The sequence below is a fragment of the Salvelinus sp. IW2-2015 genome, linkage group LG18 (genome assembly GCF_002910315.2).
Source record: "Salvelinus sp. IW2-2015 linkage group LG18, ASM291031v2, whole genome shotgun sequence".
In the NCBI taxonomy this organism is placed as follows: Eukaryota; Metazoa; Chordata; class Actinopteri; order Salmoniformes; family Salmonidae; genus Salvelinus; species Salvelinus sp. IW2-2015.
Window position 1 is genome coordinate 51,832,831 of NC_036858.1, and position 18,349 is coordinate 51,851,179.

The window sequence follows — 18,349 nt, forward strand, 5'->3', positions numbered from 1 at the left end:
GGGTGAGTGACAGAGGTATCCAGGGTTAGGGTTGGGTCTGGGAGTGGACAGGGGTATCCGGGTTTAGGTTGGGTCTGGGGAGTGACAGTGGGTATCCAGGGTTAGGGTTGGTCTGGGGAGTGGACAGTGGGTATCAGGGTAGGTTGGGTCTGGGGAGTGGACAGTGGGTATCCAGGGTTAGGGTTGGGTCTGGGGATGGACAGAGGGTATCTAGGGTTAGGGTGGGTCTGGGGAGTGGACAGAGGGTATGCAGGTTAGGGTTGGGTCTGGGGTGACAGTGGGGTATCCAGGGTAGGTGGGTCTGGGATGGACAGAGGGTATCCAGGTTAGGGTTGGGTCTGGGGAGTGGACAGAGGGTATCTAGATTAGGTTGGGTCTGGGGAGTGGACAGAGGTATCAGGATTAGGTTGGGTCTGGGAGTGGACAGAGGGTACCAGGGTTAGGTGGTTGGGAGTGAACAGAGGTATGCAGGGTGAGGGCTGGGTCTGGGGAGTGAACAGAGGTATGCAGGTGAGGCTGGGTCTGGGGAGTGAACAGAGGGTATGCAGGGTGAGGGCTGGGTCTGGGGAGTGAACAGAGGGTATGCAGGGTGAGGCTGGGTCTGGGGAGTGAACAGAGGTATGCAGGTGAGGTGGGTCTGGGAGTGAACAGAGGTTGCAGGGTTAGGGTTGGGTCTGGGGAGTGAACAGAGGGTATGCAGGTGAGGGCTGGGTCTGGGGAGTGAACAGAGGTATTGCAGGGTGAAGGGTTGGGTCTGGGGAGTGGACAGAGGGTATGCAGGGTTAGGGTTGGGTCTGGGGAGTGGACCGTTCAGAGAGAGATCTTGAGGTTCTCGACGCCTATTGATAAGTACTAGAGTCTGGTCCATACCAAACCTCTAACCCAGTTCCCAGTGGGAAGTGAGAGAGAAACAGAGCCAGTCTATTCCCTATCTTTCTCTATGCTAGGTCTTCCCTGCTGTCTCTACCTGGCGTTGTGCTAGGTGGTCACCGATGGCTGCTCCAAGCCTTCCTCCACACTCTTCTCCCCATCCCGGGACTTTTTCCTCTTCTTGTTACCTGGAAGGATATGACACAGTGTCAAGTTCAAGTTTCAACTTGAAGTTTTACGATTAGTCATATGTACAGGATACATGTGGTATACACCGTCCAATGAAATGCTTAGTTGCAGGTTCCTTCTCAACAATGCAACAACAATAATAAATAATAAAAGATWAGAATACGAACATATACAAACGATCTCTGCATATGACAAATAACCTTTTAATCTACAATTGAAACATAAAATAGCAGTTTTGTTTGATTGAAGAATGTAGGACAAAATAACATCATACAAATATTAAAAACAAATCTGTTGTCCTGTAATTTCAGAGACCCATTAGCTTATTTGTGTTTACACATTATATATTAGACTCTCTGGAGGAACGTGTGATGCAGCAAGAGATAGAACACAAAGTTATGTTGCTATGATACGCCTGCCGTCACTAGTCTGGCTGACTGTTGGGGCCCACACAGTGTTTAGGTGAGGAATGTTTGAATGTGCGTGTGATTTTGTGTGTGTGTGTGTAAGGGTGGGTGGTGGAGGGGGGCATAGTTGGGCAGAATTAGAAGAAGAATGAATACTGATCTATGGTCAAATGTAGAATGTGGGGAGGAAAAGCTGATCCTAGATCAGTCACTCACTCAGTTTACGTAGCAGCTTCTTCCCCAGTGTCTCCTCTGAGCCAGATAGAGAACAGATGATATCTAACTCCACAGGAACAGCATCTAGGTGGGAGAGCGAGAGGATGAGAGTGAATGAGAGCAAAAGTGGGCAAGGGATTAAAAGAGTTGGCAAGAGAGTGTGTGTGGGTGAGAGAGCGTGAGAGGGGGGGGGGAGTAGAGAAATGAGAAGAGTTGCAACCTACAAGACTATAAATAAATACCATTAATTATGCAAACCATGGCCTTGGCACTGCTCTAGGCAATATTTCCATGGAAGGATTTTTCAAACTTCACTAGACTTGTGAGGACTAAATAATGTTACCACTCATGAATATACCAGCTATAACAGCTTACAACTCTTTCCCTTCTTCCCTCACCGTTCCCTTCTTGGCTTTCCAGCTGGTCTTCCGGAATTTCTACCAGCTGGTCTTCTGGGCGTTCAATTAACCGGTTTTCCGAACGGTCTTCCAGCCGGTCTTTCATACGGCCTTCAGGCCTGTCTTCCAGACGTTCTTCTGGGCGGTCTTCCTTTCTATCTTCCGGGATGTCTTCCGGTCTCTCCTCTAGTCGCTCCTCTGGGTGGCCTTCCTGACGGTGTTTTTGTAGGTCTTCTTGGATGTAGAGTATGTCATCCATCCGTAGAAACACCGAATCACTGGGACTCCTCTGTCCGTCTGACTTACTGCCTGTAGAGGGAGACAGAGTACCATGGTGACATCCTGGACACAGGCTGCACCTCAGTGAGGTGGTAGCCCCTTTTCAGTCTCAAAATCTCCCTTCTGTACATAGAAGTGTGGATCTGAAAGAACCAGATACATGTCCCATTATCTGCAAAGTGAGGTATTGAGAACCAGGGAGGGGCTAGTCGGCACATGTCTGCATCATGATCAATTCCACCCCTTCCACCCCAACCAAGAGGACAGACCACTGATTCAAAGAGACAGACAACAGGCTTAGGAGAGCAGGTTAGAGGTTCATACATGCATACTCACAAGCATTATGAGATAAACCAAACCTGATTGGTTTCAGGGCTTACATGATTTTTCAGATACCATCTGGCCTGTACTGTCTGGCATGTTACCCTATGGTGTGTGTGTGTTCGACTGAAACAAGAGTCTATTTCAGATGAATATCCCTTTGGAAGTAAATACTGACAAATGATCAACAAAATGTAGCTATTTATGCCTCAAACTCTGTCTATTTTAGCCTTCTAATCACATCTATTCCGTGTGTCTGACAGAATGAAGATGGGGAAAAAACATATCGAAGACTCTTTAACACCATCTGTTTGCCACGGTGGTTATGTAACCCACACACACACAAACACTCCACTTACGGACGATGCGGTTTCTCTCGTTGAGCTGTGAGGTGAGTGGTCCAGTGTTGTCCTCTGTGTGTGTGTGTCGTTCCAGGACGGGTCGGAGGTGTGTGTATGTGTGTGTCAGGGGCAGGGCGATGCTGAGGGAGCGGGTCTCAGGGATGGTGGGTCTCCCGTCGGGATCAGGGGTCTGGGGTACACTGTCCATAAGACTGGCTGTTAGAGCATTCTGGTAGTGGTTCCTTGAGATCTAGCAAAGAATAACACACACAGAAAATACAGTATCAACACAGAATCATCAACACACCCCACAGATACAGTATCAACACAAAATCATCAACACACGCTGCAAATACAGTATCAACACAGAATCATCAACACATGCTGAAAATACAGTATCAACACAGAATCATCAACACATGCTGAAAATACAGTATCAACACACACCGCTAATACAGTATCAACACAAAATCATCATCACACACCACAAAAATAGCATCAACACAAAATCATCGACAAACACGGCAAGTACACATGCACGCCACACGCACACACATGCACAGATGCACACACACCACCAAGCTGTTTCTCTATGTAAACGTAAAAGTTACAGTTTGTGTGGGCTAGCAACCTTCTTCCTGGAACTATATTAATGAACTTGGGGGGGATATGAGAGAGTGTGTACTTAGGATGTACATCCATCACTTTAAGTCTAAATTATTCATACTGAAAATGGAGGTCATTTATCACCAATGATTAAAGCTAAAACAGACAGATTAAAAGGAAAAAGAGGGAGGGAAAAAGAGAGAGAGAAGGATGGAGAGAGAGGGAGAGAGGATGTGGCTGTGTTCAGTCAAAATAAGTGGGATTAAGACATGTCAAAGGGAAATGAAATTAGTAGCGGTATGGGATCTGGGTAATTAGGAGTTTAGGGGTATTTTAAATTTGTGTGTGTATGCKTGTGTGGGTGTATACCTTTATAATCTGTAGGTCAGTGAGTTGTCTGACAGAGAAGTCAGGTAGGTAGACTGCTCCCCCTCCTATACTCAGCTGACCCACACTGCCTCCTGATAAGACAGACTCTGACTGGTTCAACCCACTGCTACCAGAACCAAACCTGTTGACTGGAGATGAGTTTCATTAGATTCTGTCTCTATTTCTGATGATTATTTGGGGTAAAAAAAAAAACGCTCCAGACCACACTTGAGCGTCTAAAACTAGATAGAAAGTATTTAGAAATGATAAATAACTGCCCTTTTTCTGGCCCACAAATAGATTTTTACTTGGGTTGGGTATCAGTAACGTAACTTTTGGATTACCCAAACTCAGTAACRTAATCTGATTACTTTCCCCTTAAAATGAATTAGAACAAGACAAAAATGATCTATCAAACACATTTGTTGTGTCATCATAGTGGTCTCTGACTTGTGGTCAGACTCGCTCAGGTGGATAAAAAACTTGAACTTGCGCCATTTTTCAATGCTGAATTGAATGTCATTGAGAAAAACAGAAAGGTGTCATTTTTCTTCTCCTTGCAAATATCCTTTCTGAAGTAATCCAGGAAGTAATCATCTAGTTTTTCAGAAGTATCTGTAACCTCATTACAGTAGTTTTGCTGGTAACATAACTGATTACAGTTACAGTTTTTTTGTAGTCAGATAACATGTAACTGATTCCATGTAATCAGTTACTCCCCAACCCTGATTTTGACAAATAAATCAGTCCCCAAAAACTCTGTGTGGCCCGCCATTGAATTTCAAAATCCCAATATGACCCAATAACCAAAAATTGTTGCCCACCCCTGACATACACACACACACACACACACACAAACGCTCGCTCACGTGCACGACACTGGGCTGGTCCTCTTGTGTCTGCTTATCAGTGTGTTATATCACACAGGTCAGGACATGTCTTTCCACTAAACAATTTTTTTTAAACAGCTTTAATTGCTGGAGTTACATACTGTAGTTTCCACTGCAGCTTCTCCCACAGATTCAAAAGAAAATGAATAGTGGATTTTGCACACACATACAGTGCCTTTAGAAAGTATTCACAGCCCTTACCTTTTTCCACACTAATATATTTTGATTAGATAAGTATTCAACCCCCTGAGTCAATACATGTTAGAATCACCTTTGGCAGTGATTACAGCTGTGAGTCTTTCTGGGTAAGTCTCTAAGAACTTTGCACACCTTGATTGTACAATATTTGCACCTTATTCTTTTGAAAATTCTTCAAGCTCAAGTTGGTTGTTGATCATTGCTAGACAGCCATTTTCAAGTCTTGCCATAGATTTTCAAGCCGATTTAAGTCAAAACTGTATCTAGGCCACTCAGGAACATACAATGTTGTCTTGGTAAGCAACTCCAGTGTATATTTGGCTTTGTTTTAGGTTATTGTCCTGCTGAAAGGTGGATTTGTCTCCCAGTGTCTGTTGGAGAGCAGACTGAACCAGGTTTTCCTCTAAGATTTTGCCTGGGCTTAGATCTATTCTGTTTCTTTCTATCCTAAAAAACTCCCTAGTCCTTGCCGATGACAAGCATACTCATAACATGATGCAGCCATCACCATAATTGAAATGAATAGTGGTACTCAGTGATGTGTTGTGTTGGATTTGCCCCAAACATAACGCTTTGTATTCAGGACATAACGTTCATGTATTTGCAGTATTACTTTAGTGCCTTACAGGATACATGTTTTGAATATTTTTATTCTGTACAGGCTTCCTCTTTTTCACCCTGTCATTTAGGTTAGTATTGTGGAGTAACTACAATGTTGTTGAGCCATCCACAGTTCTACCATCACAGCCATTAAACTCTGTAACTGTTTTAAAGTCACCATTGGCCTCATGGTGAAATCCCTGAATGGTTTCCTTCCTCTGCTGCTACTGAGTTAGGAAGGATGCCTGTATCTTTGTAGTGACTGGGTGTATTGATGCACATTTTTACTCCTTTAGGCTTGCCATAACAAAGAGGCTGAATACTATTTGACTGTTCCCTCAAATGTTTTTGTAGGTTACTGTGACTATTTGATCGTAATGTACAGTGCATTCGGAAAGTATTCAGACCTCTTAATTTTCCCCACATTTTGTTACRTTACAGCCTAATTGACAAAGCAAAAATAGGTTTTTAGACATCTTTACAATTTTATTTAAAAAAATAAAAAACTGAAAAATAACATTTACATTTACATTTTCCGACCCTTTACTCAGTACTTTGTTGAWGCACCTTTGGCAGTGATTACAGCCACAAGTCTTCTTGGGTATGACGCTACAAGCTTGGCACACCTGTATTTGGGGAGTTCCTCCCATTCTGCTCTGCAGATCCTCTCAAGATCTGTCAGGTTGGATGGGGAGCATCACTGCACTGTTCTTTTCAGAGATGTTCGATCGGGTTCAAATCTGGGCTCTGGCCACTGAAGGACATTCAGAAACGTGTCCCGAAGTCAGTCCTGCATTGCCACTCCTCTGTTGTCTTGGCTGTGTGCTTAGAGTTATTGTCCTATTGGAGGGTGAATCTTCRCCCCCAGTCTGAGGTCCTGAGCGCTCTGGAGCAGGTTCACATCAAGGATATCTCTGTACTTTTCTCCATTCATCTTTCCCCCGATCCTGACTAGTCTCCCAGTCCCTGCWGCTGAAAAACATCTCRCAGCATGATGCTGCCACCACCATGCTTCACCGTAGGGATGGTATTGGCCAGGTGATGAGTGGTGCCTGGTTTACTCCAGATGTTACGCTTGGCATTCAGGCCAAGGAGTTCAATCTTGGTTTCATCAGACCAGAGAATCTTGTTTCTCATGGTCTGGGAGTCCTTTAGATGCCTTTTGGCAAACTCCAAGTGGGCTGTCATGACACTTTTACTGAGGAGTGGCTTCCGTCTGGCTGCTCAACCATAAAGACCTACGTGATGGAGTGCTGCAGAGATGGTTGTCCTTCTGGAAGGTTCTCCCATCTCCACAGAGAAACTCTGGAGCTCTGTCTGAGTGACCATCGGGTTCTTGGTCACCTCCCCGACCAAGGCCCTTCTCCCCTGATTGCTCAGTTTGGCCAGATGTGCAGCTCTAGGAAGAGTGTTGGTGGTTTCAAACTTCTTCCATTTAAGAATGATGGCGKCCACTGTGTTCTTGGGGGACCTTCAATGCTGCAGAAATGTTTTGGTACACTTCCCCAGATCAAACAATTCTTTCGACCTCATGGCTTGGTTTTTGCTCTGAAATGCACTGTCAACTGTGGGACCTTATATAGACAGGTGTGTGCCTTTCCAAATCATGTCCATTTAGTTGAATTTACCACAGCTGGAATCCAATCAAGTTGTAGAAATATCAAGGATGATCAATGGAAACAGGATGCACCTGAGCTCAATTTCGAGTCTCCTAGTAAAAGGTCTGAATACTTATGTAAACAAGGTATTTTTAATAAATTTGCTAACATTTCTGAAAAACTGTTTTTGCTTTGTCATTTTGGGGTATTGTGTGTAGATTGATGAGGAAAAATGTAATTGAATCAATTTTAGAAAAAAGGCTGTAACGTAACAAAAYGTGGAAAAAGTGAACGGGYYTGAATACTTTCCGAATGCACTGTAGGCCTACCAGAGTGGCCTACCATCAACAACAATGGAGAAAATGCGTCCCATAACATTTTAACAAGGAAATAGCTGTTCTATCATTCAGCCTACAGTAGCAGCCAATGTGTCGTGTTCAATGTAGGCCTACATTCCATGAGACTTTGAAAAAAACAACATGCAGTGCTTGACATTAACCTGTTTATCCACTTGTCCTTCAGACAAGGAGGTGACTGAAAATGTTGTTGTGTTGTTTGATGCAAGAAACCACTTTACAAAATAAAACACCATTATTACAGATAATCAGACAAATTATGCTCCCCTCTGCCTAATAGCTACTTGCTTATTCAAGCCTGTCTCAAAATACAACACTGCCCCTTTAAGACAAAATCAATGCTCTTTACCTGACTCGCTTTTCAAAGATGTTAACTCACTAACTGGCAAAGATATGAACAAAATGTGCATGTGGCTACATGCAGCTCTCGCGTTGATCTCAAAACAAGGGCATCTACTCACGACCGCTCATGCTGTAAACACAGTCCAGTTCAAAGTAAATGGTGCATATCCATATATGGCAACGGTCCATTTGCATATAGGTCTACTGCAGCTCTGATTGTTTATGCCGCACCGGTCTGTGTAGAGTACGGGCTGAGTAGTGCATGTCAATGCAATACAATCCTACTCCGATGTGTTCTGCCTACAAAACAATATTTTACATAGTTCGTTTTGTTTCGGTATGCTGCATTGAAAGTGGCTAATATTGCATTGATTCAATCACAATTGCCACAGTAAAGGGAAATATTGATAGTGTTAACAGGRAAAACTCTAGAACAGTGGTCACCAACCTTTTCTGAGTCAAGATCACTTTGAGTCAAAATGCAAGCCGAGATCTACCGCTCAGATTTTTTTTTAACATGACTTAAAAAACATAAGCCTATGTAACATTTAAAAAGTATAGTATTGTAGCAATGAGGTTTGTGCAGTAAGCTATAGGCCCRAWACGTTACCACCGCATATCGGCTTTGCTTGAATTGCACTGCCAATACATTGTTGTTCGGGCTATATGATCACACCAGTAATAGATCCGTTGTTGTATTACTTGTGAAGCACAACTGAGTGGGCCTACATTTAAATAATTTGCTTTTTATTTTACTGGGCTGATAGTGCCTGCATCTGATGGTCAGTTTCAGTGGAAGGAGAGAGCAGCAGATTGAGGGTCTGCCTCTAAACATCCCTCCGCTCTCCCTTTGCTCCACAGACACTGACCAAAAAGGACCCCATCTTCCAGCTGATGGTGAAACTCGAGTTGCATCGCATTATTTCTGCCTCCTGCACAAATTCATGTTGTTACTCCTATGAACAGAGAAAGTGAAATATTCCTTGGTAATAATAACAACAACGCAAGCCTATAGATACACTTTCCTACTGCTGCTGCACTGCTTGTTGTAGCGCTGAGTGGAAATAGGAAGAAAACACATTTTATGGCTTATAAAAGTGTTGACACAGTGTTGACAGTAATGAGTAAGAACTTATCTTTGCTGTATTCGTTGACAGTCTCTCTCTAGTCATGGTTTTAAACGTTTTGAAATCTCACAGTATCTACTTCACTGTAGCTTTCTTGTATGCCTGCTACGTTACTGCAGACACGGTAATCTGAGCCATCCGATTGGCCAGCGGTAGGCCTATAGTGCACTTGATTTGCTCTCGGCGCACCGGGAAGGCAGAGTTTGTACCTTCAGACACATTAAATGGTTMAAAATGGCAGCAGTTCACCCGAGACTTTATCGTTGTTTTTTTAACAGAAATATTTGGCGATTGACTAGGAATTCCTTGGAGATCAACCAGTCAATCGCGATTGACAGGTTGGTGACCACTGCTCTAGAAAGTTGAGTGAAGTTCAATCTCGTCTTTCTCTCTGTGGGCTGATATTTCTGCGCGGTAGTCCCACCGCACGCGCACAGGTTAGAAGGAACATTGCCAAGACATTTCAACTTTTCATATTTCATTAATTTGTAAAAAGGTCTAAAAGCATAATTCCACTTTGACATTATGGGGTATTGTGTGTAGGCCAGTGACAGAAAATCTCAATTKAATCCATTTTAAATTCAGGCTGTGTGGAATGTGGAAAAAGTGGAGGGGTGTGAAGACTTTCTGAATGCACTGTAACATAGAAAAGCAAAGTAGCATTTAGAACAGGGAAAGCTGGGGTAAGAATAGATTTTTCGAGTACAATAAATCATCTTCATCACCATCATCATCATCATCATCACCGTCATCATCATCATCAACAACATCATAATCACTAACACCCGTTAAAATCCCATTGTGTGTCTTTGGGGCCGTGGGTTATTTACCTATAGGTAGTGGTGGTATGAGGGCTGGCATGCCATAGTAGGAGAAAGCTCCATTCTCAAAACGAAGAGCCTCCTTACCAATCTCCACCTCCACTTTACCCTGCAATGACATAACACAGACAGACTATTAAACACCAACGTTTCCATAGATTTCCAATTCGTAACTTTGAAAAATAACCAGTAGTTTTACAACCCTAGCTGTGTATCTGTAGAACCCGGACAGTGTAGTGTCAGTGTCTATGGTGTGTATCTGTAGAACCCGGACAGTGTAGTATCAGTGTCTATGGTGTGTATCTGTAGAACCAGGACAGTGTAGTATCAGTGTATATGGTGTGTATCTGTATCTCGAACGACGTGTAGTATCAGTGTTTATGGTGTGTATCTGTATATCCAGGACAGTGAGTATCAGTGTCATGGTGTGTATCTGTAGATCCAGGCATGTAAGTATCAGTGTCTATGGTGTGCATCTATAGATCAGGACAGTGTAGTATCAGTGTCTATGGTGTGTATCTGTAGATCCAGACAGTGTAGTATCAGTGTCTATGGTGTGCATCTATAGATCCAGGACAGTGTAGTATCAGTGTCTATGGTGTTGTATCTGTAGATCCAGGGACAGTGGGTAGTATCAGTGTCTATGGTGTGTATCTGTAAGAACCAAGACAGTGTCGTTCAGTGTTATGGTGTGTATCTGTAGATCAGGACAGTGTAGTATCAGTGTATATGGTGTGTATCTATAGAACAGGACGTAGTAGTATCAGTGTCTATGGTGTGTATCTGTAGATCCAGGAAGTGTGTATCAGTGTTTATGTGTTCGTGATCTGTGATTCCAGGACAGTGTAGTAATGAGTGTCTATGGTGTGTATCTGTAGATCCAGGACAGTGTAGTATCAGTGTCTATGGTGTGTATTATAGATCCAGGACAGTGTAGTATCAGTGTCTATGGTGTGCAGTCCTGGGTTCAATCTATTTCAAATATCTCAATAACTTAATACTCCAAAGTAAGCATGTCACGTTCTGACCTTAGTTCTTTGTTTTGTCTTTTGTTTTAGGTTGGTCAGGGCGTTGAGTTGGGTGGGTAATCTATGTTTTTTATCTTGTGTTGGGTTTTCTGTGTTTGGCCTGATATGGTTCTCAATCAGAGGCAGCTGTCAATCGTTGTCCCTGATTGGGAACCATATTTAGGTAGCCTGTTTTCTGTTGGGTTTTGTGGGTGGTTGTTTTCAGTCTTTGTGTGTCTGCACCAGATAGAACTGTTTCGGTTTTCACTTTGTTGTTTTTGTATTTTGAGTTGTTCATTTTCATTAAATAAGATGAACAATTACCACGCTGCACATTGGTCCTCYGATCCTTCAAACTTCTCCTCCTCAGACGAGGAGGAAGACGACAGCCGTTACAAAGTATTCAGATACCTATTTGAGAATGGTATTTGAAATACACTACAGTTCAAAAGTTTGGGGTCACTTAGAAATGTCCTTGTTTTTGACAGAAAAGGWAATTTTTTGCCCATTAAAATAACATCAAATTGATCAGAAATACAGTGTAGACATTGTTAATGTTGTAAATGACTCTTGTAGCTGGAAACGGCAGATTATTTGTGGAATATCTACATTGGCGTACAGAGGCCCATTATCAGCAACCATCACTTCTGTGTTCCAATGGCACGTTGTGTTAGCTAATCCAAGTTTATCATTTTAAAAGGCTTATTGATCATTAGAAAACCCTTTTGAAATTATGTTAGCACAGCTGAAAACTGTTGTCCTGATTAAAGAAGCAATAAAATATTTGATCATACTAGAAACAGGACAGTATAGCATCAGTGTGTATGGTGTGTGTCTGTAGAACCAGGACAGTGTAGTATTAGTGTGTATGGCGTGTACCTGTACAACCAGGACAGTGTAGTATCAGTGTCTATGGTGTGTACCTGTAGAACTAGGACAAAGTAGTCGACAGGTTTGTTCCTCATATACAGGAAGTGCTGTGGTGCTTGTTTGTTCTTTCTGTCAAACTTTAGTTCCTGAACRACACTGGGGTGTTTGATCAGACGAAGGAGAATCTTCTCTGAGAGATGACATGGCCTGAAGGGCTCCACTTCTAGAAAAAGAGAAACAAAGAAAGAAAGAAAGAAAAAGAAAAAAAGAAAGAAAGAAAAAAAGAGTGGGTGAATAGAAGAAATTGTAACGCGTGAGTGCACGCACAGATGAACATCGACACACACAAACACATCCGTCCACACAGAGGTCCTACCTGTGGCCAGGAAACGGTGTGTAGCAAGCAGCAGTTGAGGAGACATCTTCACCTTCATTTCGTTCTCTGTCAGGTTAAAGATGGAGAAGTCGTGTTGCTTCCTCTCATGGTGAGACACGCGCCTCTTAGTCCTCTTATCAACTAGGAAACAATTAACCAATTAACCATCCATCAATCAATCAATCAATTACATGTTTTATTTGTTATTTACACAGTTATTTATCACAGGACACAAACTGTTGTTTATCACAGGACACAAACTGTCATCAGAAACATCTGATGAAAAAATACACACCCCCAACTCACTAAACTGATTTGAATCAAACAATCCCTCATCTGGGGAGTTTGATGAATAGCCTTGGATTGGATTGGTAATATGATGTTCAGATTGTGTTAAAGAGTAAGGTATGAATAGCTGGTGTTATACTGAGTGAGGCCTGCGGTGCAGTCACTGAGATTAGCTGCACTGTGCTATATTTAACATACACACACGCACAAGCACACACACACACACACACACACACACACAGCATTGTGATGATTGGTCTAATGTACGAATGAAGTCCGGTGTCTGACACACACAGCGTTGTGATGACTGGTCTAATGTACGAATGAAGTCCGGTGTCCGACACACACAGCGTTGTGATGACTGTCAATGTACGAAGAAGTCCGGTGTCCGACACACACAGCGTTGTGATGACTGGATCTGAATGTACGAATGAAGTCCGGTGTCCGACACACACAGCGTTGTGATGATGGTCTAATTACGAATGAGTCCGGTGTCTTGCGACACACACAGCGACTTGTGATGACTGCGGTCTAATCGTGCTACAATGAAGCTTGTGGACCTCTATTATGTAGAATGTGCATATTTTAATATTTTTGCATTGGTAATCTGCCCGACGTTTTTTTTCAACAGGCCCCTCCGTTCGTTGACGGATCGGTGACATCACTGGTTTAAACGTCTCTAGAGACAATATCTCTCTCATCATAAGACTCAATCCTAGTTTACTCCAATGTACTCACATCCTAGCCATACCTTTGTCTGTTACATATGCCTTGAACCTACTCTATTGCACCCCATAGTAAACCCTGCTCCTTGTTACTCTCTGTCCGACGTACTAGACGACCCGCTTCTTATAGCTTTTAAGCCGTTCACCCTTACTCCAACTCTTCCTCTGTTCCTTGGTTGATGTGAAGGTTAATCCAGCCCTGCAGTGCCTAGCTCCACTCCTATTCCCAGGTGCCCTCATTTGTTGACTTCTGTATACCGTAAAAGACTTGGTTTCTGCATGTTAAAAGTAAGCCTCTCCCTAAGTTGTTTTTATTCACTGCTTTAGCACACTCTAACCAACCCGATGTCTAGGCCGTGTCTGAACAATCTGGCTTAGGAAGACCACAAAAACCCTGGAATGTGCATCCCTAACTAATAACATTTTCGGCAAGATAGAATGCCAAAAGGGGGCGGGTGTTGCAATCTACTGCAGAGATAGCCTGCAGATTCTGTCTTATATTCAGGTCTACCCAAACATTCGAGCTTCTACTTTTAAATGCCACCTTTCCAGAAACAAGTCTCTTACCATTGCGCTTGCTATAGACCACCCTCTGCCCGCGTTGTCGCCCATATGTTGAAATTGATTGCCCCCATCTATCTCAAGGCTCGTGCTGCTAGTTACTAAAAATGGGACATGCTTAAACCCCGGGCCATCCACAATCGAAGCTTGATCCCTGCAGATCTCACAAAAATGATCAATGAACCCACCAGGTACGACCCCAATCTGTTAACACGGGCACCCTCATAGATATCATCCTAACCAACTTGCCCTCCAAATACACCTCTGCTGTTTTCAACCCAGATCTCAGCGATCACTGCCTCATTGCCTGTGTCCGTTATGGGTCTGCGGTCAAATGACCACCCTCATCACTGTCAAACGCTCCCTAAAACACTTCAATGAGCAGGCCTTTCTTATCGACCTGGCCCGTGTATCCTGGAAGGATATTGACCTCATCCCGTCAGTAGAGGATGCCTGGTTATTCTTTAAAAGTGCCTTCCTCACCATCTTAAATAAGCATGCCCCATTCAAAAATGTAGAATCAGGAACAGATATAGCCCTTGGTTCTCTCCAGACCTGACTGCCCTTGACCAGCACAAAAATATCCTGTGGCGTTCTGCATTAGCATCGAATAGCCCCAAGTGATATGTATCTTTTCAGGGAAGTTAGGAACCAATATACACAGGCAGTTAGGAAAGCTAAGGCTAGTTTTTTCAAGAAGAAATTTGCATCCTGTAGCACAAACTCAAAAAAGTTCTGGGACACTGTAAAGTCCATGGAGAATAAGAGCACCTCCTCCCAGCTGCCCACTGCACTGAGGCTAGGGAACACTGTCACCACCAATAAATCCACTATAATTGAGAATTTCAATAAGCATTTTTCTACGGCTGGCCATGCTTTCCACCTGCCCACCCCTACCCCGGTCAACAGCTCTGCACCACCCACAGCAACTCGCCCAAGCCGCCCCCATTTCTCCTTCACCCAAATCCAAATAGCTGATGTTCTGAAATTGCTGCAAAATCGTGACCCCTACAAATCAGCCGGGCTAGACAATCTGGACCCTCTCTTCCTAAAATTATCTGCCGAAATTGTTGCAACCCCTACTAGCCTGTTCAACCTCTCTTTCGTATCGTCTGAGATTTCCAAAGATTGGAAAGCTGCCGCGGTCATCCCCCTSTTCAAAGGGGGAGACACTCTAGACCCAAACTGCTACAGACCTATATCTATCCTACCCTGCCTTTCTAAGGTCTTTGAAAGCCAAGTTAACAAACAGATTACCAACCATTTTGAATCCCACCGTACTTTCTCTGCTATGCAATCTAGTTTCAGAGCTGGTCATGGGTGCACCTCAGCCACGCTCAAGGTCCTAAACGATATTATAACCGCCATCGATAAGAGACATTACTGTGCAGCCCTATTCATCGACCTGGCCAAGGCTTTCGACTCTGTTAATCACCACACTCTTATCGGCAGACTCAGCAGCCTTGGTTTCTCAAATGATTGCCTTGCTTGGTTCACCAACTACTTCTCTGATAGAGTTCAGTGTGTAAAATCAGAGGGCCTGTTGTCCCGATCTCTGGCAGTCTCTATGGGGGTGCCACAGGGTTCAATTCTCAGGCCAACTCTTTTCTCTGTATACATCAACGATGTCGCTCTTTCTGCTGGGGATTCTCTGATTCACCTCTACACAGACGACACCATTCTATATACCTCTGGCCCTTCTTTGGACACTGTGTTAACTAACCTCCAGAAGAGCTTCAATGCCATACAACTGTCCTTTCCGTGGCCTCCAACTGCTCTTAAATGCAAGTAAAACTAAATGCATGCTCTTCAACCGATCACTGCCCGCACCTGCCCGCCTGTCCAACATCACTACTCTGGACGGTTCTGACTTAGAATATGTGGACAACTACAAATACCTAGGTGTCTGCTTAGACTGTAAACTCTCCTTCCAGACTCACATTAAGCATCTCCAATCCAAATTGAATCTAGAATCGGCTTCCTATTTCGCAACAAAGCATCCTTCACTCATGCTGCCAAACATACCCTCGTAAAACTAACCATCCTACCGATCCTCAACTTCGGCGATGTCATTTACAAAATAGCCTCCAACACTCTACTCAACAAATTGGATGCAGTCTATCACAGTGCCGTCCGTTTTGTCACCAAAGCCCCATCTTTTCTATATGATCCCTGGATTTTTTTGATCAGTTCTTAAGCTTGGGCTATAATTCGCGTCTGTACCCATTGTTTATGGCCTGGGTTTACTAGCTGGTATGTTGTGCCGTTGCTCTGCATCTTATTCATCTATCATTGTTGGTTTCGGCATATCTGTGTGGAATTCTGTGTGCGCTACTGTTCACTGGGGTTTTTGTTCGCCCTGCTTTCAGTTTGTAGTCTGGTATCTACCTTATAAAGCTATAGTTATGCTATAGAGCTAGCTCGAGTTTCACAGTTTTGTTTGGTTGTGGTTTTTCTTTTTAAGTGTGTCTAGTGTTGATTTTCTGTTCTTCACTACTCCAGTTTTGTGTGTTTTTGGTACTTGCTTCTATTCGTGGGAAGATGATGGTGATGTGGCTGTTGTTTCTGTTGGTGTAGTCAGGATCTGGTGAGGTATATTCTTGCTGGGGTATCCTTGCGCCGGGTACTAGGGCTAGTGTCTGTTATGTCCGTACTAGAGGCACCTGGTATGATTTAGCACTATAAATCTTGGCTTAGATGGTTATAAACATTTAGTGCTCCGACGGCTTATCACTTCGCGTCGTACGCCACTTGTCAGTATATTGCACCGTCAATGTGTTGGGCAGATTCATCAGCTGTGGGCTCGCTCTGTATTTATGGTGCTTCGGGCCGGTGATGGAGGTTGGGGCTGTGTTGGTCTTTATGATTGTTCTGGGCATCCCAAACTGTGTAGGTGGTAAGTTTCTCTCTTTGGCTGTACTGGTTTTATAAGACCGTCGCGGTTAGTGGTGGTGTATCAGTTAGGCAGTGTGTGTGTGGGTGTTTGTTGGGTGTGAGTGGATTGTGTTGTGTGTGTTGTTGTGTGTGTGTGTGTTGTCGTGTGTTGTTTGTGTGTGTTGTTGTGTTTGTGTGTGTGTGTTGTTGTGTGTGTGGCTGCCAAGTCCCAGTGGCTTGCCTTCCACTTTTTTTTGTCGAGCTGTTTGTTTTTGGTTTCCCGTAAGTATTATGTATTCATTGGTAAGTTAAATTCAACGGTTGCTCAGCGATCCAGTTTAAGTGTTTCAGTTTGACTGTCTTAGGCCCCTCTCTGATCGGTTCCCAGGGTTCCGCGGCTTCTTCCGCAGCAAACTACACAGCCTCCATGGTTGAGAAACCAACAGTGGAACAGTCAACGTTTTAGGTGTCTGCCCATATCATCTAAACAAACAAGCAGACACTGAATAAAAGGTTCAATTTGTCACTGATGCAGAGGACCGCTTAACGTGAAGGGGATCATGTTACTAATGTGGCAGATGGCTACCTGCTTCTCTCTCTCGCACACCACACACACCCACACACAACCACCACACACACCCACACACACACAACAACACACCAACACACACACCGACACACAACACCACACACACACACCACACACACAACACACACACACAAAGTTCAATAGTTTGTAGCCATGCAGAACAAAGATTCAACACATAACATAAAATCTCAAATGCCGAAGGTGAAAGGTTAGTGTGTATGACACAGTCATCCTCTTTAAGCTGAACATCAGGTTGGTTAGCAGAATCAATCCTGTCTCCAAATAAGCGTAGGATCAAGCCCGAACAAGCTGCTGTTTTGTGTGCTGTATTGTGACGGCCACACATCTGCTACTTTTGCTGTAACACCCGTAGGATTTCCTGATTAGGGTGTCCAACAAATGTTTGAGAACAATTTATGTAGAGTTTATTCTCACCTTATATTTAACGCAGGTATTCTTACTAGTGAGAACAAAGTTCTCATTACACTCGGACCTGGAAGATAAGCAAAGCAGTTCGACACATACAACAACACAGAGTTTACCATGGAAACAAATACAGTCAATAATACAGTAGAAAAAAGTATATATACAGTGTGTGCAATAGGTAGATAAGGAGTGTAAGGCAATAAATGGCCATGTGCGAGTTAATTACAAATATAGCAATTAACACACTGAATGGTAGATGTGGCAGAAGATGAATGTGCAAGTTGAGATACTGGGGGTGCAAAGGTATGCAGTATAAAGTAATAAATACAGTACTGGGGTATGAGGAAGTTGGATGGTTTTAACAGATGGCTATGTACAGGTGTAGCGTGATCTGTGATGCTGCTCGACAGCTGTCTTAAAGCTGTGAGGGAGAGATATGAGTCTCCAGTTGTATTTTGCGTTCGTTACAATCATTGGCAGCAGAGACTGGAAGGAAGGCAGGCCAAAGGAAGATTGGCTTGGGTGACCATGTGAGATATCTGGGAGCGCGTGCTACGGTGGGTGCTGCTACGGGACCAGTGAGCTGAGATAAGCGTGGGCCATTCCTACAGAGACTTGTAGATGACCTGGAGCCAGTGGGTTGGTGACGAGTATGAATCAGAGGCGCAGCCAACAGAGCGACAGGTCGCAGTGGTTGGGTAGTAT

General features: G+C 43.6%; 1 protein-coding gene across 1 annotated transcript in view; it reads right to left on the minus strand.

Annotated features, from left to right (window-relative positions):
• The window catches only part of cnnm1 (cyclin and CBS domain divalent metal cation transport mediator 1), a 32,293-nt gene that overhangs the window by 1,578 nt on the left and 12,366 nt on the right, over positions 1-18,349 (minus strand). The window contains 8 exon segments of the mRNA XM_024007716.2: positions 968-1,058; positions 1,683-1,766; positions 2,081-2,389; positions 3,040-3,271; positions 3,997-4,145; positions 9,938-10,037; positions 11,859-12,028; positions 12,182-12,322. Coding sequence (XP_023863484.2) covers positions 979-1,058; positions 1,683-1,766; positions 2,081-2,389; positions 3,040-3,271; positions 3,997-4,145; positions 9,938-10,037; positions 11,859-12,028; positions 12,182-12,322 — 1,265 coding nt within the window. The 3' untranslated portion in view covers positions 968-978.